This window comes from Salmo salar, chromosome 16 (genome assembly GCF_965601325.2).
Source record: "Salmo salar chromosome 16, fSalSal1, whole genome shotgun sequence".
NCBI lineage: Eukaryota > Metazoa > Chordata > Actinopteri > Salmoniformes > Salmonidae > Salmo > Salmo salar.
This window is the reverse complement of record NC_138306.1, coordinates 66,056,637-66,077,259: the sequence shown is the minus strand read 5'-3', so window position 1 is coordinate 66,077,259 and position 20,623 is coordinate 66,056,637. Positions and strand designations below refer to the sequence as shown.

Here is a 20,623-nt window from a genome sequence, read left to right as displayed (position 1 = left end):
AGTAGACATAATACGCATTGTGTTGTCTATTGTAAACTTGTAAGAAAGGTGGATCACGCTATTGACTTCATTCTCTATCTGTATGCAGGTGGGAAGACTGAGGAGCATAAAGACATTTACATTTCTCCAGCAGTATCAGGGGAAGGCAGCACAGCCTCCTAGAACCACACAAAAAAATAACAGCCGATGAATACCTGACCAGCTCCCCGCTAGCTTTCACAGGGACAGAAATCATCTCTCCATGACTGCTTTATCCATCACAAAAATGTACTCCTTCCTTCCAACAAAAACTACCTGTCTTCTTCACCTGGCTACTGTACAAAATATTGTTTATGTGAGCTTCACCTCAAACTACAATTTGAATGTTTTTGATGTCCTCACATGGGGCGGACTGGGAATAGAAATTGGCTCTGGGATTTCTAACACACTGGCCCATTTTTTTCCCCCTTGAGGACCCCACAACAGCCATGTTTTTCTTCCTCGAGGCCCCCATTATTAGCCAGATAATGATAATTTTGCATTTTTCCCACTAGGCAAAAAAAGGACCAGCCCTTCTGGAATTTGACAGACATGCCAGATGGGCAGTCTACACCTCTGTCCTCTACTGCGAGTTATTCTGTGCCCTGTCCAAGAGAAAAGTTTGAGAACTTTTCGCGACATGCTGATTAGAGGTCTGTCAACCAATTAGATACATGCAACGGTGTTCTTCCTGCCTCAATGACCTCTGCTCATCACGTACATCCGCCCAATCGAATGAATGGACGGAAATAATAGGCTGTAATGAAAAACAACACATGATAGTCTATGAAGGAAGTAGGTCTACATAGTGCCTCTTCTTCGCCCATTTTGGATACAGGTGTTGTTTACAGTATCGATAATAAAGCTAGAAAATGACATGTAGTAGCCTAGGCTGGAATTAATAAAGTTAACCTCGCCAGTGAGTTTATCTCTGAGGTCAATGATTAGCTAACTTCGGGTATTTACAGAGGGGTGAAAGAGACTGGGAAATATTCAACTGAAATTGGAAATACTTGCATTATCTGGTAATTACCTAATTATTTAATTGTTTCTCCACTTTGAATTGTCATAATTGAATATATTGAACTATGGAATGCAGGCAGTTGTTTCGTGCATAAATGTAATTTAGCCAACCTGTCAAAACATTTGAGGTGGGTATATAGACTGTGTAGATAGTATACATACTGTAGGACTAGCTTCGTTTGATAACTATTTGTAAATTACATATTACTCTAAATCATTTTCCTTTTTTCAACTTCAGTAATGGACCCATTTGACGCCATGTCTCCGCGCAAGGTTCTGGAGCACGTCTCTACTCTGCTGGGATGCAGCCAGACATCGAATGAAGTAGCCACATATCTGGACAATCACGACGAACTAAAGCATCTACGTGAACCGTTTCTATTACCCAAAGTTGCAGAACTCCCTCCTTGTAAGTAAAATAGCAAGCAGGCTTTTTATGCACTGGCTAGTTGCTTCTCCGTCTCCCCATAGCAGTCTGTGGAGTGTCATGATATTATTATCGTATGTGTAGGAAAACCAATTAGCAAGACACCCCCAATAAAGGAGTGGTTCTGCAGGTGGTGACCACAGACCACTTCTCAGTTCCTATGCTTCCCGGCTGATGTTTTGGTCACTTTTGAATGCTGGCGGTGCTTTCACTCTAGTGGTAGCATGACACGGAGTCTACAACCCACACAAGTGGCTCAGGTAGTGCAGCTCATCCAGGATGGCACATCAATGCGAGCTGTGGCAAGAAGGTTTGCTGTGTCTGTCAGCGTAGTGTCCAGAGCATGGAGGCGCTACCAGGAGACAGGCCAGTACATCAGGAGACGTGGAGGAGGCCGTAGGAGGGCAACAACCCAGCAGCAGGGCCGCTACCTCTGCCTTTGTGCAAGGAGGAGCAGGAGGAGCACTGCCAGAGCCCTGCAAAATGACCTCCAGCAGGCCACAAATGTGCATGTGTCTGCTCAAACGGTCAGAAACAGACTCCATGAGGGTGGTATGAGGGCCCAACGTCCACAGGTGGGGGTTGTGCTTACAGCCCAACACCGTGCAGGACGTTTGGCATTTGCCAGAGAACACCAAGATTGGCAAATCCGCCACTGGCGCCCTGTGCTCTTCACAGATGAAAGCAGGTTCACACTGAGCACATGTGACAGACGTGACAGAGTCTGGAGACGCCGTGGAGAATGTTCTGCTGCCTGCAACATCCTCCAGCATGACCGGTTTGGCGGTGGGTCAGTCATGGTGTGGGGTGGCATTTATTTGGGGGGCCGCACAGCCCTCCATGTACTCGCCAGAGGTAGCCTGACTGCCATTAGGTACCGAGATGAGATCCTCAGACCCCTTGTGAGACCATATGCTAGTGCGGTTGGCCCTGGGTTCCTCCTAATGCAAGACAATGCTAGACCTCATGTGGCTGGAGTGTGTCAGCAGTTCCTGCAAGAGGAAGGCATTGATGCTATGGACTGGCCCGCCCGTTCCCCAGACCTGAATCCAATTGAGCACATCTGGGACATCATGTCTCGCTCCATCCACCAACGCCACGTTGCACCACAGACTGTCCAGGAGTTGGCGGATGCTTTAGTCCAGGTCTGGGAGGAGATCCCTCAGGAGACCATCTGCCACCTCATCAGGAGCATGCCCAGGCGTTGTAGGGAGGTCATACAGGCACGTGGAGGCCACACACACTACTGAGCCTCATTTTGACTTGTTTTAAGGACATTACATCAAAGTTGGATCAGCCTGTAGTGTGGTTTTCCACTTTAATTTTGACTGTGACTCCAAATCCAGACCTCCATAGGTTGATAAATTGGATTTCCATTGATTATTTTTGTGTGATTTTGTTGTCAGCACATTCAACTATGTAAAGAAAAAGTATTTAATAAGATTATTTCATTCATTCAGATCTAGGATGTGTTATTTTAGTGTTCCCTTTATTTTTTTGAGCAGTGTATATTGCACTACTTTACGCAAGCTGACGTTTTGACCACATCGAATTGGATGGAATGCCACATGCTTTTTACCTCAGATTGGTGATGTTCGTAAAACAGTTTTATAGTTAACATGACACAAAATCAATTGCTTATAACATATCAATATCTTTAGTTTTGTACTTTTGATTTTGTCATACGTGCTGGGCGTTCCATGATTAAGAACGCAGGTATTGTTTCTCAAATTGCACTGATAATTCGGGGCTGTCTCTGTAAATGTCGCTGGCCACACACCAATACACTGATTTGACAGTCAAAGTATCACGCAAATAGCAGCGAACCGTTGTCACTGTTGATATCCTATGGTGTGTCGTGATTCGTTGAAGTTAACTAACAGAAAAAATAGTTTGTTTGTTTCCTTTTCCATGAGGGCAGCCTCCCAAAATCAACATCCGCCGTGGCAAAACATAGACATAAGCCTTCTACAAGTTCTTGTCTAACCAACCGTGTATAAGTTATTCAAGTTTCCGTGGGGCCTTTGAGTCGTGTTAGTTTAAACAGCGCTACACCTTTTCACAGGACGTGCAACCTCATCTCCCCATCTCTTGCCAAATAATTTAAATGTTATAATCGATAGGAGGGATTTATTTTATTTAAGGTTTTATTTATCTAGGCAAGTCGGTTAAGAACAAATTCTTATTTACAATTACGGCCTACCCCGGGCCAAACCTGGACAACGCTGGGCCAATTGTGCACCGCCCTATGGGACTCTCAAACATGGCTGGATGTGATACAGCCTGGATTCGAGCCAGGGACTGTAGTGACGCCTCTTGCACTGAGATGCAGTGCCTTAGACCGCTGCGCCACTCGGGAGCCCCAAAACAGTGTTGCTGTTTCTCTCTGTTTTGGTGACCCCTCTATCAAAATTCAACATTCCAAAATGTAGCTGACTGTACTGCAGGTTGTCCTCTAAGCAGTGATGTTTTTTGAGTTGTGGTAGTTTCAACAGTGGCCCACTCTTACATGCAGAACTGCTTGGACCCAGCGACATTTGTGGGTTTTCAAGCATGAACTGCTCGTTTCAAGTCCTGCCACAATATCTCAATTGGGATTAGGTCTGGACTTTGACTAGGCCGTTCCAAAACTTCAAATTTGTTGCTTTTTAGCCATTTTGATGCATACTTGATTGTGTGTTTTGGATCATTGTCTTGCTGCATTGCCCAGCTGCGTTTCAGCTTCAGCTCACAGATGGATGGCCTGACATTCTCCTGTAGAATTCTCTGATAAAGAACAGATTTCATGGTTCTTCGATTAAGGCACAGTCCACAGGTGAAGAACAAATTGTCATCTTGGCTGGTTTTGCTTGTAAATAATTTTTTTGTTTTATTACAAACATTTTAATATTTTTTCTAGTGACATCCTGAGACAGCAAAGCATCCCCAATTCATCACACTACCACCACCATGCTTGACCGTTGGTATAAGGTTCTTACTGTGGAATGCGGTGTTTGGTTTTCATCAGGCATAATGGGACCCATGTCGTCCAAAAAGTTATCCTGTTGACTCATCTGTCCATAGAACATTCTTCCAAGAGTCTCGATGATCATCCAGGTGCTTTTTGGAAAACTTGAGTCAACTTTTTGGATGAGATGATACACATGGACACTTGAGTGTTCAGAAATATTTTATTAACAGTTATTAAAATGGACATTTATGTACCCTGATCAACTGCCATGTTTTCAACCTGTCAGTATGTGTCACAATCGTTGTATTGAGTGGACCAAAATGCAGCGGGTTTGTGAATGCTCATCTTCTTTTATTGAAGAAAACACAAACAAAAACACTTATACTAAACAAACGACGAAAAACAGTCCTGTAAGCTACATTGACAATACATGGAAACAACTACCCACAAAACCCATGGAAAAACACCCCTACTAAATAGGACCTTCAATTAGAGGCAATGAGGAACAGCTGCCTCCAATTGAAGGTCAACCCAAGAAACTTAAACATAGAAATAGACACACTAGAACAAACATAGAAATATACTAACATAGAACATAAACCAAAAACCCCAAAACACATAAAACAAACACCCCCTGCCACGCCCTGACCAAACTACAGGACGTGACAGTACGAGTAGTTATTGAGTGTTAGGGGGCAATTACTTTTTCACACAAGGGAATTGGGTGTTGCATAACTTTGTTAATTAAATAAAATATGTATATTTTAATTTATTTGTAAACTCATGTTCATCATATATTAGGTTTTAGTTGAAGAAGAGATAACATTCAGTATAAAAATATGCAAAAAAAGAGAAAATCAAAAAGGGGGCAAATACTTTATCACAGCAGTATGTGTAGATAGTACATTATATGCTTAGGTTTTCAATATATCACACTGTTTCTGCATATTGGTTATTTATTTGTACACTTTAAAACTGTCTTGACATTGGGCTATTTATTAATGACTTGTCATGAAGAAGCAGCGACAGCATCATTTAGGAATGTAAATGGAACTTTCAACATGAATTTCCAATACTATTGTACTTCATCAGGTAAAAACTGCTGAATGAGTCCGAAAATGTGCTGGGATTGATTTATATTGTTGATACTGTATACCAGAAATCATCAAAATGGTTTTGCTCTTCCTACTGTATACAGATGAAGTCGGAAGTTTACATACAATACATTTAAACTCAGTTTTTCAAAATTCCTGACATTTAATCCTAGTAAAAATTCCCTGTTTTAGGTCATTTAGGATCACTTGTTTATTTGAAGAATGTGAAATGTCAGAATAATAGTAGAGAGAATGATTTATTTCAGCTTTTATTTCTTTCATCAAATTCCAGTCTGTCAGAAGTTTACATACACTCAATTAGTATTTGGTAGCATTGCCTTTAAATTGTTTAACTTGGGTCAAATGTTTCGGGTAGCCTTCCACAAGCTTCCCAAAATAAGTTGGCTGAATTTTGGCCCATTCCTCCTGACAGAGCTGGTGTAACTGAGTCAGGTTCGTAGGCCTCCTTGCTCGCACACGCTTTTTCAGTTCTGCCCACACATTTTCTATAGGATTGAGGTCAGGGCTTTGTGATGGCCACTCCAATACCCTGACTTTGTTGTCCTTAAGCCATTTTGCCACAACTTTGGAGGTATGCTTGGAGTCATTGTCCATTTGGAACACCCATTTGCGACCAAGCTTTAACTTCCTGACTGATGTCTTGAGATGTTGCTTCAATATATCCACATAATTCTCCTTCCTCATGATGCCATCTATTTTGTGAAGTGCACCAGACCCTCCTGCAGCAAAGCACCCCCACAACATGATGCTGCCACCCCTGTGCTTCACGGTTGGGATGGTGTTCTTTGCCTTGCAAGCCTCCCCCTTTTTCCTCCAAACATAACGATGGTCATTATGGCCAAACAGTTCTATTTTTGTTTCATTAGACCAGAGGACATTTCTCCAAAAAGGATGATATTTTTCCCCATGTGCAGTTGCAAACCATAGTCTGGCTTTTTTTATGGGGGTTTTGGAGCAGTTGCTTCTTCCTTGCTGAGCGGTCTTTCAGGTTATGTCGATATAGTACTCGTTCTACTGTGGATATAGATACTTTTATACCTGTTTCCTCCAGCATCTTTACAAGGTCCTTTGCTGTTGTTCTGGGATTGATTCGCACTTTTCACACCAAAGTACGTTCATCTCTAGGAGACAGAACGCGTCTCCTTCCTAAGCGGTATGACGGTTGCGTGGTCCCATGGTGTTTATACTTGCGTACTATTGTTTGTACAGACGAACGTGGTACCTTCATGCGTTTGGAAATTGCTCCCAAGGATGAACAGCCAACTTAGTGTATGTGAACTTCTGACCCACTGGAATTGTGATACATTGAATTATAAGTCAAATAATCTGTCTGTAAACAATTGTTGGAAAAATTACTTGTGTCATGCACAAAGTAGATGTCCTAACCGACTTGCCAAAACTATAGTTTGTTAACAAGAAATTTGTGGAGTGGTTGAAAAACGAGTTTTAATGAATCCAACCAAAGTGTATGTAAACTTCCGACTTCAACTGTACATGTAGGTCTACAAGATCCTACATACAGTGAGGAAACGGCCTCCCTGGTCGGGTATAATGTGGTCAGAAAATATTTGCTGCTGGGATATGTATTATAGCTGGAAGCGAGATGCTCATAACATATGGGTTGAGCTGAAAAAAGGAGATGACTAAGCACTTTCATTTAGCTAACTAAGTGTTTTAAAGTTGAATCATTTTAATGACATATTCTTCAACTGTGAAACAAAAGCATCTTTATGGGGTCAAGAAGTATGCCGGGATTTGAACAATGCAGGGAAACTTCTTAGTAAAAATGTGTGGATCGATTGTGCTAATGCACTGTTAATGTTACCTTAGCTGACCTTACGCTTGTGGATGGCACAAAGGAATGCATTTACTTTGTGGGGAACTCACTTGGCCTCCAGCCCAAAATGGCCAAGAAGTACATTGACGAGGAGTTGGATAAATGGGCTAAAACACAAGTTGTTCACTCAACGTTTCCCCCATTGTCCGCTTTATGACACTGAATCAGCTAAAGTTTTAGTCGACTATTTCAAGTACAGTGATGGTCATTTGAGGATGACATGTCCCCCCTGAACCTTTCTCTTTTAAAGCTATTGTCCTATCTGTGAAATGTGTATCCTATCCTTGTAGCTGTGAGCATTGTTTAATGTGTTCTGTTTTACAGGGGGGTTCATGGCCATGTACAAGGCTCTCGACCTTGGGCCTGGGCGGAGAACAATATAGAGGAACTCATGGCAAATGTGGTTGGTAAGTTCATACAATAACACATGTTCAATGCATTATCAAATACAATGCATTACCATTTAACGTTCTATGTTAGTTGTATGATCATAATAGTTAACATGAGCTAGGGCTGAGATGGGGCTATTTAACGATGCATGTTGGCACCTTTACAGGCATTTTGCACTGATATGCGAACAAATGGTTTCAATACACAGTCATCACGGTTCCCTATATGGTGATTGTTCCCTTTTTCATAAAGCACTGTTAAAAGCCTGTAATTTCCAGCTCTCATAACATCCATGGTTAAATTGTCAGGTAATTCTGATACGTTATTATCGTTCTGTCCGGCTGTTGAAAATGTTTGACAGGGAGACCTCCTATCTGTGACTGGTTTTAAAAGGTAATTGCACCCTGGCATTGTGCCATCTTTTGCAGAGTGCAAAGTACAACCAAACCAAACAACTGAAGGCCATTATGCATGCACCTCAGATGCCTTTTTTTGTGTGGAAAATGTACTTTGGAAAATGTAGGTTGTGATAGCTTAAATGCTATTAGGTAAAAATGTGTTCTAAAGTTATATCAGAGCAATGGGAATTAAATATCCTGTGTGTTTGCGTGCGTACGTGCGAACAGGGGCTAAAGCTGAGGAGGTTGCCTCGATGAACGGGTTAACAGTTATTCTGCATATTCTGCTGGTAAGATAATGTCAAACCTTTATACAAATCCCCAAACGTAAACATACGCTATACATTATATACCGAGACTTTACATTAACAACATGTTATATATTTGCTTTACAGCTGTTTTTTTACAAACCTACAGCAAAACGTCCCAAAATCCTTCTTGAGGACAAGGCTTTCCCCTCAGACCATGTGAGTAATTCAAACAACACAGAACTTGTTTAAAAACTACAGGATGTTGGTGTAATGACTGCAGGTCATTTTGTGTTCAAAGTCATTTGCATTCTTCAACTGCGTTTCAACCATAATTCATGTTTTTTGCCCTAAAAAGACACCTTTTGACAGTTGTATAATACTTGAAAGTGTGCAGGGCCTACTCTTCATCATTTACCCTGTCGTAATAGAATAGTCCACTGTTGTTATTTCCACTAGATGTTATCTGTTGTCTCTGTGTTGGTGGAGGAGAGTGGGGTAAATTGACCCACTTTTTTTTTACCATGTTCATCATGTGTAATTTCTTCAGTTATGCTGTGGAATCTCAGATCCAGTTGAGCAGAGCATGCTGTTCATGAAGCCCAGACCGGTAAACTAGTCTTTTTCTATAATCGCCTTTGGGGAATAGGACTTAAATAATAAATTTTATTTGCACCTTTCAAGGTACCCAATGACATTGAGTATAAAGAGTACAATTGAGTGTTGAGAAATAGTTTATTAACAGTTATTAAAAGTGACATGTTATATACCCTGATCAACTGCTGTGTTTTTTTTTTTACCTGTCAGGGCGAGGAGGTGCTGAGAGCTGAGGACATTCTGGACACGATAGAAAAGGAGGGAGATTCCATTGCAGTGGTCCTGTTCAGTGGAGTGCAGTGTTACACCGGACAGTTCTTTGATATGGTCGCCATCACTAAAGCAGGGCAGAAGAAGGTAAAATGGCTACTTTAGAACCACTCCTCACTGTCTTTTTCTCGCCTGCAGTGAGACCCTAACATTTTGTGTTTTTAAAGGGGTGAGTCTTTTTGGGAAATGTTATTTCAACTTTTGAATTAATTCTTAATTGTCTATATACTACTTCTAAACCCTTTACAAATCCCCTTAGAGCAGGGTTCCACAACGCCCACCAACCACTATATATACAAACGTATGTGGACAGTACACCCCTTCACATTAGTGGATTTTGCTATTTCAGCCACACCTGTTGCTGATGTGTATAAAATTGAGCAGAGAGCCATGCAATCTCCGTAGACACAAATTGGCAGCAGAATGGCCTTACTGAAGTGCTCAGTGACTATCATCGTGGCACCGTCGTATTTTTTTAACCTCTTTTTCTCCCCAATTTCGTGAGATCCAATTGGTAGTTAGTCTTGTCCTATTGCTGCAACTCCCGTATGGACTCAGGAGAGGCGAAGGTCGAGAGCCGTGCGTCCTCCGAAACACGACCCCGCCAAGCCGCACTGCTTCTTGACACACTGCTCGCTTAACCCGGAAGCCAGCCACACCAATGTGTTGGAGGAAATGGGTCTCATGGGTCTCACGGTCGCGACACAGCCCGTTATTAAACCCAGATCTGTTGTGATGCAGTGCCTTAACCCGCTGCGCCACTCGGGAGGCCTAGTTCGTCAAATTTCTGCCCTGCTAGAGCTGCCCTGTTCAACTGTAAGTGCTTTTTTTGTGAAGGGGAAACAACTAGGAGTAACAATGGCTCAGCCGCGAAGTGGTAGGCCACACAAGCTCACAGAACGGGACCACCAAGTGCTGAAAAGCAAGTGAAAATCGCCTGTCCTTAGTTGTAACACTCACTACCGAGTTCCAAACTGCCTCTGGAAGCAACGTCAGCACAAGAACAGTTTGTCGGGAGCTTCATGAAATGGGTTTCCATAGCCGAGCAGCCGCACCCATGCCTAAGATCACCATGCGCAATGCCAAGCATTGGCTGGAGTGCTATAAAGCTCGCTGCCATTGGACTCTGTAGCAGTGAAAACGTGTTCTCTGCCAGATAGTCACGCTTGACTATCTGGCAGTACGACGGATTAATCTGGGTTTGGTGGATGCCAGGAGAACACTACCTGCCCGTCTGCTTTAATGTTTTAATCAAATGTTATCTCTATTTGGGCTTCTTGTGGTCAATTTGTAGTCTACAAATTATTTGTAATTATTAAGTTCCAGCCTCTGACCCACCGCTCAAGAAAAAAATCAGCCTGCGGCTGAATCTATTTCATGATCCCACTCCTTGGAGGGTACTCCAACATTATCTTGATGGAGTTTAAAGAAGGTTCAATTTAGATGGTCAAGGGAGTAACACTGCTCTCTGGTGTCTAAACTGTGATACTGTCACTACATTGCGACAAAGAAGTGAAATGGATGAGTCTTTGTTTATAGTCAGTGGTTAAATTGGGCTGGAGTCACACCCGCCTACTTTCCTTCTAGATTCTATTTTTTATAGTGAACCCTTATATCAAAGGGGGCATAAGCTTGATCTATGTGTTATTATACTCGCACAATCTTGATTCCCTGAACTCTCTTAAGAACCAATGGGAAGAGGATTTAGGTGAACAACTTTCAGACGAAACTTGGCAGAGTATGCTTCAGAGAATACATGTTTAATCTATATGTCGAAGACATGCTGTAATGCAATTTAAAACAGTTAATAGGCTGCATTGGTCAAAGGCAAAATGATCCAAGATTAGACCAGAAATAGATCCCACTTGTGACCAATGTAAGCAGGCTCCTGCTACTTTATTACACGTTTTGGACATGCCCGAAATTGACAGATTTCTGGATATCAATTTTTTTTGACGTTTTCTAGACTTATAGAACCTTCTGGCTTTTTTGCATTATTCGGAGTGGCACCACAGGAGGCCCCTCTAAACAGTTCTGTGGGCAACATGCTGGCATTTACTTCTCTTCTAGCTAGACGTCTTATACTATTTAAGTGGATGGATCGGTTTCCTCCTGATTTTAACCATTGGATAAAGAAAGTTATGCAACATCTCAAGCTCGAGAAAATACTCTACTCCGTTAGGGGATCTGCTATTACATTTTATAATATCTGGCAACCTTTCCTATCCTTTGTAGAAGACCCAGCTAACTACATAAACCAACCCAAATTAGAATTTGTATAAGTATTTGTACTCTTTTTTAAACTTTTTTGTCTTATCTTTGTATTTTTTTTACTATTTGATTATATTACTCATTCTATATCATGTCTGCTTTAAGTCTGGTTTTAGGGTGGGGCTCTGTTAGAGCATGGGGGTTGTTGATTTGGTGGGGGATCCGTGTGTGTTCTACCTTCTACCTGTTATCTATATAATCATAAATGCCAAATAAAAAAAACTTGGGGTCCTGCCCCTTGGGTCAAAAGGAGAAACAGACGGAGCCAAGCTCCAGCAATTTTAAGGTTTTGAAGAGAAAAATAGGATAAACCAAGGTTAGGGTTAGGTTTGAACATATGGCTATAGTTGAGGTTAGGGTTATGCAAAGTTGGGGTTAGGGTTGTGGTTGACCTGGGATGTGGACATGAAGCTAGAGTTAGGGTTGAACTGGGATGTGGACATGAAGCTAGGATTAGGGTTGAACTGGGATGTGGACATGAAGCTAGGGTTAGGGTTGAACTGGGATGTGGACATGAAGCTAGGGTTAGGGTTGAACTGGGATGTTGACATGAAGCTAGGTTTAGGGTTGAACTGGGATGTGGACAAGAAGCTAGGTATAGGGTTGAACTGGGATGTAGACATGAAGCTAGGGTTAGGGTTGAACTGGGATGTGGACATGAGGCTAGGGTTGCACTGGGATGTGGACATGAAGCTAGGATAAGGGTTGAACTGGGATGTGGACATGAAGCTAGGTTTAGGGTTGAACCAGGATGTGGACATGAAGCTAGGGTTACGGTTGAACCAGGATGTGGACATGAAGCTAGGGTTAGGGTTGAACCAAGATGTGGACATGAAGCTAGGGTTAGAGTTGAACCGGGATGTGGACATGAAGCTAGGTTTAGGGTTGTGGTTGAAGTTAGGGTTGAACAGGGATGTGGATATGAAGCTAGGTTTAGGGTTGAACTGGGATGTGGACATGAAGCTAGGGTTAGGGTTGTGGTTGAAGTTGGGGTTGAACAGGGATGTGGATATGAAGCTAGGGTTAGGGTTGAACTGGGATGTGGACATGAAGCTAGGGTTAGGGTTGAACTGGGATGTGGACATGAAGCTAGGGTTAGGGTTGAACTGGGATGTAGACATGAAGTTAGGGTTGAACTGGGATGTGGAGATGAACCTAGTGTTAGGGTTTAACCGGGATGGGGACATGAAGCTAGGATTAGGGTTGTGGTTGAAGTTAGGGTTGAACAGGGATGTGGATATGAAGCTAGGTGTAAGTGTTGTTACATAGATGCTGTGTTCACTATACATGATTAATACATAATTCAAGGTTTATTTGATGTAGTAAATAAATAAATGATTTATTGATGTATAGATAATAATTTAAATGTGATGTAACAGGTAAATTAACGTTAGGCCATTGTTTGTGTTTTTATGTTCCATCCCGGAACTAACGTTGTCTGTTGTGTTACTGCTACGGAATTTGTTAATTGACTGTGTGCAATCTAACTTAATAAGCAGATCTTAGTCTGAGTCATAATTGTTGATGGCAGAGGCTAAGAAAGACAGTAAAGGGACTTTCAAGGGACTTTAAGGATTCAAGAACCTCTTTTCAGGACAAGCAGCCAACGAGGTATTTTGTTCAACCTATAGAACTTTGTTTATAGTCGCGCCAAGTTCTATTTGTATTGTCGCGCCAAGCGCCATTTGTATTGTTGCGCCGAGCGCCATTTGTATTTCTTTGTTTCAGTACTCTATAATTTATCAACGTTACTGTGTTCATTCAAACATATAGTTCTCACGGCGTAACGTGGATGCATCGGAGAAAAAGTCGTGCAATGCAATAAACACCCGTTTCAAAGAACCAACCTGTGTCTGTTGTCGTGAAGAGAGCTAAACTAGGGTTAGGGTTGTGGATAAGGCTATGGCTAGGGTTGAACAGGGATGTGGATATGAAGCTTCGAATTGTGGTTGAGGGTTAGAGTTGAACCAGGATGTGAACATGAACCTAGGATTAGTGTTAGAGGGGCTCCACTGTATTCCTAATTCAACCCCTGTTTATAATGGATAATGGCCATTGTGTATAGTCAACTTATTTGATCATGCTTCTATGTAGTGTATAATGTTACTATTAACATTGGCTTTTGAGTTAATGAAGCATGTTATTTAAAACAAAAAAAAGCATTTTGTCAGACACAACAGCTGCTCCAACAGCGTCCTCTGTTGTCAGGGATGTGTAACAATTTGACATGATTGGTTCGCCGGATTTGTCTGCGTTCACCTCATGCAAGTGTATGATGCCCATTCCAATTCACTACATGCGGAGAATGACATTTGTCAAATAAATAGCAGTGTGTTGACAAGGAACTAAATGTTGACACACAGGAGATGTCAAACCATACACACACACACACACACACACACACACACACACACACACCCCCCCCCCCCCCCCCCCCCCCCGCCTTCCCTCTCTGTCACATTTAGCAGGGCAATCAAAACAACCAGACTTAGTCAGAGTCCTAATGATCCTCAGAATAATACCCCCACTAGGAATACATGAATAATTTATTAAGCTTGTCTTAAAAAGACATGCACGCACGCAAACGAACACACACACACACAGGCAAACAAACACACACAGACACACACACGCTGATGAACTGCCTCTGATGTGTCCTGACTGCACAGCTCCGGCCTGCTGCCCTTAGCATCTGGCATGACGGTGCGTTTTTGTTCTTCCCACAGGGCTGCTACGTTGGATTCGACTGTGCACACGCAGTGGGCAATGCAGAGCTGAAACTGCATGACTGGGGAGTGGACTTTGCCTGCTTGTGCTCCTACAAGGTCAGCATTGGGGTTTGTGTGGCGAAATCAAGGCAAATGAACTGCTGGCAGTGGCTTCACTCTGTTTCCTGTCCAACACCTGCTGACACAGGAAGACAACAATATGTAGGGTAGAAATGTACTTGTTCTAGCTTAATATTGCCAACAATTATTTTCTTGCAGTTGTTATCGATGCCCATTTCAAATATTGTAGATTATCATTGGTCTTCAATATTGTAGAAAATAGGCAGACAAACTATGCAATGTGTTGGTAAGAGTTATTTGTATTCATGTGTAGTATGTGAATTCTGGAGCTGGTGGACTGGCTGGAGCTTTTATCCATGAGAAGAATACACATACAGTCAAGCCTGCGTGAGTATGACAGTGCAGTGCAGCTCAGATTTGTGTTCATATTGCGTGTTGACTACGTTATGTTTTAACTACTTGTTACTTTCTCTCTCAGGCTCACGGGATGGTGGGGACATAACTTGAAAACAAGGTTCCGCATGGATAATGGTATCAACATATTTGTGATCATGTTCTCATTTTATTCCCTATACTGGGACACATTACAGAATGTTGCTTCAAGTTGGCGCTGTTGGTCTCTAAGCAGAGATATCCATGAAGCTTGATTTACACTTACATCTTGTGGTTATATTAGGGTATTACAGAAAATAGGTTATACTGTGATCATTTCACCCTTTCACTCAAGCCAGAACCCAAATGAATTCATCACGAACATCCTACATTTTTTCTTACCATAGAAATTGATCTACTGCCTGGTATAAGTGGCTTTCGGCTATCAAACCAACCCATCCTGCTGGTGTGTCCACTGCAAGCTAGTTTAGAGGTGACTGGAACCATTTTGGTTTTTCATATCTATTTCATATAGCAGATAATAGAACATGTTCGTACTTATCTCTCTAATCATGGAGTTTAAAAGTGACCTGTAAAAGGTTATAACTGTTATAATAAGCAGGGTTGGGGTCAATTCCAGTCAATCCAGGAAGTACAGTGAAATTCAAATTCTCTTCAGTGTTTTTCAATTAGGAGAATTTGGAATTGGAATTTGGTTTACTTTTTGAATTGACTGGAATTGAAATGGAATGGAGCCCAGCCCTGGCAATAACTGATTAGTTGTCAATCTTTAGGACCAGTATAGCAGCTCTGAGGAAGAAGTCCAGACTTCTGACGGGTTACTTGGAGTGTCTGATCCAGCACTACTACAACAAGGACGAGTCCCAGCCTCACAAGCCCTACGTCCATATCATCACTCCCTCCCACCCTGAAGAACGAGGCTGCCAACTCTCCCTCTCTTTCTCTGTCCCCATCGCAGCCGTATTCCAGGAGCTGGAGAAGAGGGGCGTCGCTGTGAGTGGCTTCATATATATACTAAACTCAGCAAAAAAAGAAACGTCCTCTCACTGTCAAGTGCGTTTATTTTCAGCAAACTTAACATGTGTAAATATTTGTATGAACACAACAAGATTCAACAACTGAGACATAAACTGAACAAGTTCTACAGAGATGTGACTAACAGAAATTGAATAATGTGTCCCTGAACAAAGGGGGGGGGGGGTCAAAAGTAACAGTCAGTATCTGGTGTGGCCACCAGCTGCATTATGTACTGCAGTGCATCTCCTCCTCATGGACTGCACCAGATTTTCCAGTTCTTGCTGTGAGATATTACCCCACTCTTCCACCAAGGCACCTGCAAGCTCCCGGACATTTCTGGGAGAGTAGCCCTAGCCCTCACCCTCTGATCCAACAGGTCCCAGACGTGCTCAATGGGATTGAGATCCGGGCTCTTTGCTGGCCATGGCAGAACCCTGACATTCCTGAATTGCAGGAAATCACGCACAGAACGAGCAGTATGGCTGGTGGCATTGTCATGCTGGAGGGTCATGTCAGGATGAGCCTGCAGCCTACCACATGAGGGAGGAGGATGTCTTCCCTGTAACGCAGCGTTGAGAATGCCTGCAATGACAACAAGCTCATGACAACAAGCTCATCAACAAGCAACTGATGATGCTGTGACACACCGCCCCAGACCGTGACGGACCCTCCACCTCCAAATCGATCATGCTCCAGAGTACAGGCCTCGGTGTAACGCTCATTCCTTCAACGATAAACGTGAATCTGACCATCACCCCTGGTGAGAAATAAACGTGACTCGTCAGTGAAGACCACTTTTTGCCATTCCTGTCTGGTCCAGCGACGGTGGGTTTGTGCCCATAGCCGATGTTGTTGCCGGTGAATGCTGGTGAGGACCTGCCTGTCTGGTGAGGACCTGCCTCAGTCCAGCCTCTCTCAGCCTATTGCAGACAGTCTGAGCACTGATGGAGGGATTGTGTGTTCCTGGTGTAACTTGGGCAGTTGTTGTTGCCATCCTGTACCTGTCCCGCAGGTGTGATGTTCGGATGTACCGATCCTGTGCAGGTGTTACACGTGGGCTTCCACTGCGAGGACTATCGGCTGTCAGTCCTGTCTCCCTGTAGCGCTGTCTTAGGCGTCTCACAGTACGGAAATTGCAATTTATTGCCATGGCCACATCTGCAGTCGTCATGCCTCCTTGCAGCATGCCTAAGGCACGTTCACGCAGATGAGCATGGACCCTGGGCATCTTTTTTTCTTTTAGTGTTTTTCATAGTCTGTAGAAATGCCTCTTTAGTGTCCTAAGTTTTCATAACTGTGACCTTAGTTGCCTACTGTCTGTAAGCTGTTAGTGTATTAATGACCGCTCTACAAGTGCCTGTTCATTCATTGTTTATGGTTCATTGAACAAGCATGGGAAACGGTGTTTAAAACCTGTTGAGGACAGACGTTCCGCTAGCGGAACACCTAGCCAATATCCAATGGAACAGCGTGGCGCGAAATACAAAACCTCAAAAAATCCAATAATTTCAATTTCTCAAACATACGAGTATTTTACACCATTTTAAAGATACACTTCTCCTTAATCCAACCACATTGTCCGATTTCAAAAAGGCTTTACAGCGAAAGCAAAACATTAGATTATGTTAGGAGAGTACATAGACCAAAATAACCACACAGCCATTTTCGAAGCAAGGACATGTGTCAATAAAACCCAAAACACAGCTAAATGAAGCACTAACCTTTGATGATCTTCATCAGATGACACTCCTAGGACATTGTTATACAATACATGTATGTTTTGTTCGATCAAGTTCATATTTATATCCAAAAACAGCATTTTACATTGGCGTGTGATGTTCAGAAAATGTATTCCCACCAAAAACTGCCGGTGAATTTACAAAAATACTCATCATAAACGTTGACAAAATACATAACAATTATTTTAAGAATTATAGATACAAAACTCCTTTATGCAACCGCTGTGTCAGATTTTAAAATAGCTTTACAGAGAAAGCACATTTTTCAATATTCTGAGTACATAGCTCGTCATCACAGAAAGCTATACAGACACCCGCCAAGTTCGGGGCAACCTAAACTCAGAATTAGTATTAGAAATATGCTCTTACCTTTGCTGATCTTTGTCAGAATGCACTCCCAGGACAGCAATTTCCACAAGAAATGTTGTTTTTGTTCGAAATAATCCATAGTTATGTCCAAATACCTCTGTTTTGTTCGTGCGTTCAGGTCACTATCCAAAGGCTAACGCGCGAGCGCAATTCGAGACACAAAAAGTAAAAATGTTCCATTACCGTACTTAGAAGCATGTCAAACGCTGTTTAAAATCAATCTTTATGGTATTTTTAACGTAAAATTGCGATAATATTCCAACCGGACAATAGCGTATTCATTCATGGAGAAAAAGAAAAAACCGCGAGCTCGATGGGACCGCGCATATCCAATCCCTTTGTTGCCAGCAGACCACTCAGTAACTGAGCTCCTATACTCTGCCCAGTGACAGGAGAAGGCTCAAACCACTTTCTGAAGGCTTTAGACAGCCAATGGAAGCCTTAGAAAGTGCAACGTAACCCCACAGATACTGTAGTTTCGAAAGGGACTAGAAAGAACTACAATTCTCAGATCCTCCACTTCCTGGTTGACTTTTTCTCAGGTTTGTGCCTGCCATATGAGTTCTGTTATACTCACAGACACCATTCAAACAGTTTTAGAAACTTCAGAGTGTTTTCTATCCAAATCTACTAATAATATGCATATTCTCATTTCTGGGCAAGAGTTGTAACCAGTTTAAATCGGGTACGTTTTTTTCATCAGGCCGTGAAAATACTGCCCCCACCCATATCAGGTTAAACCCTTTACAATGAAGATCTGTGAAGTTGTTTGGATTTTTATGAATTATCTTTGAAAGACAGGGTCCTGAAAAAGGGACGTTTCTTTTTTTGCTGTTTACAATAGTAGTACAGTATTGACGAGTTTCCCAGACCCATATTAAGGCTAGTCTGGACTGAAAAGTGCTGTCTAAAATAAATTACAAATTCATTTAAAAAAAAAATATCCATTGACCATGCTTTTCAGTCCAGATGTGGGTTTACATGTAATTTGGGTACGGAACACACGTTCTTAATATGTATGCTGAACAAAAATATAAATGCAACATGTAAAGTCTTGGTCCCGTGTTTCACGAGCTCAAATAAAAGATCCCAGAAATTTTCCATACGCACTAATTTATTTACATCCTTGTTAGTGAGCATTTCTCCTTTGCCAAGATAATCCATCCATCTGACAGGTGTGGCATATCAAGAAGCTGATTAAACAACCGCAGACCACGTGTAACCACCCCAGCCCAGGACCTCCATATGCAGCTTCTTTACCTGCAGGATCGTCTGTCTGTAATAAAGCCCATTTGTGGGGAAAAATTCATTCTGATTGGCTGGGCCAGGCTCCCCAGTGTGTGGGCCTGGCTCCCCAGTGGGTGGGCCTATGTCCTCCCAGGCCCACCCATGGCTGGGCCCCTGCCCAGTCATGTGAAATCCATAGATTAGGGTATAATTTAATTTATTTCAATTGACTGATTTCCTTCTATGAACTGTAACTCAGTAAAATCTTTGAAATTGTTGCATGTTTTATTTTTGGTCAGTATAAATGCTTTATGCATGATTATACAGACATAGATTTTAATCTATGTTTTGTAATTGACTATTGCTGTTTTGATCTATTCTCTCCATGCAATCTCAGTGTGACATGAGGGAACCCAACATTCTGCGCATCGCTCCGGTGCCCCTCTACAACTCCTTTAGTGACATACACCGCTTCATCACTGTTCTAGGATCATCTCTGGCTGCCAGCAAAGAACTACAAGAATGATAGAAACAGTCTTTTATTATTACCCCACCTTTCAGAGTATTTTTGTCAGTGCAGTATAAAAACAGCCTGTTTTTATCGACAATGTGCTGGAGTCACTGACAGGTCTTCTGAACTACTGTCCTAAAGAATTGCAATATGCTTTGCCTAGGCTACTCAGTAAAACAAAATTGGTTGGAATAATTTAGTGAGACAAGTTTGTTACTATACACTGTCAAATAAAAGCAAATAGTAAATTACTGTGAATCTCAATTCAAGATGAGCTTCTGCATTTATGATTTTTATTTAATTTAACCTTTATTTTGAAAGGGAGTCAATGCTGAGACCAAGGTCTCTTTTCCAGATGAGCTCTGTATAGATCAACAATACACATCAAAATACAATAAACACATGAAACTACAACTCACATGCAAATTAAAATGCCAGGACAGAGAAAAGCTTGGACTGGGTTGAGCCGGAGCTGCCGTTCTGTGGGGGTGGGAGGGCCAATAGACCAGAGGTGGCAGAACAGAATACTTCGGTCGGGGTGAAGGGTATGAGCAGAGCCTGAAGGTAGATAGGGGCAGTTTCGCTTGCTGTTCCGTAGGCAATTACCATGGTCTTGTAGTGGATGCGAGCATTGACTGGAAGCCAGTGGAGTGTGCAGGGCAGTGGGGTGACATTAGAGACCTTGGGGAGGTTGAAAATTAGGCGGGCTGCAGTGTTCTGGGTAAGTTGCAGGGGTTTGATGGCACAAGCGGGAGCCCAGCCAACAGTGAGCCTGGATTCGGACCTGTGTGTAGGGTCGTACACTACGGATGTTGCAGAGCATGAACCTGCAGGAGTGAGCCACTGCTTTGATGTTTGCTGAGAACGACAGGGTGTTGTCTAGGGCCACACCAAAGTTCTTTGCACTCTGGGAGGGGGACATGAGTTGTCAACCATGATGGAGAGGTCTTGGAGCGGGCAGGCCTTCCCCGGGAGGAAAAACAGCTCTTTCTTGTTGAGCTTGGGGTGGTGGGCCGACATCCAAGCTGAGATAT

The 20,623-nt window shown here is 42.5% G+C and overlaps 1 protein-coding gene across 1 annotated transcript; it reads left to right on the top strand.

The window, feature by feature from the left end:
- Positions 1-1,285: 1,285 nt before the first annotated feature.
- LOC106574376 (kynureninase) lies at positions 1,286-19,840 on the top strand. Its single transcript, XM_014150231.3, has 12 exons — positions 1,286-1,450; positions 7,364-7,488; positions 8,326-8,448; positions 8,554-8,625; positions 8,957-9,016; positions 9,214-9,360; positions 14,271-14,369; positions 14,647-14,720; positions 14,812-14,864; positions 15,113-15,198; positions 15,486-15,719; positions 19,476-19,840. Exons 1-12 carry the CDS (start codon positions 1,300-1,302, stop codon positions 19,602-19,604), a joined length of 1,353 nt encoding a protein of 450 aa, XP_014005706.2. The 5' UTR covers positions 1,286-1,299; the 3' UTR covers positions 19,605-19,840.
- Positions 19,841-20,623: the final 783 nt, after the last annotated feature.

Bases quoted from the DNA above. Each gene is read 5' to 3' on its own strand.
- LOC106574376 (XM_014150231.3), top strand. From the start codon at position 1,300: ATGTCTCCGCGCAAGGTTCTGGAGCACGTCTCTACTCTGCTGGGATGC. The intron at 14,370-14,646 runs GTCAGCATTGGG...ATTCATGTGTAG, and splicing joins CCTGCTTGTGCTCCTACAAG to TATGTGAATTCTGGAGCTGG. The intron at 14,721-14,811 runs GTGAGTATGACA...TTTCTCTCTCAG, and splicing joins ACACATACAGTCAAGCCTGC to GCTCACGGGATGGTGGGGAC.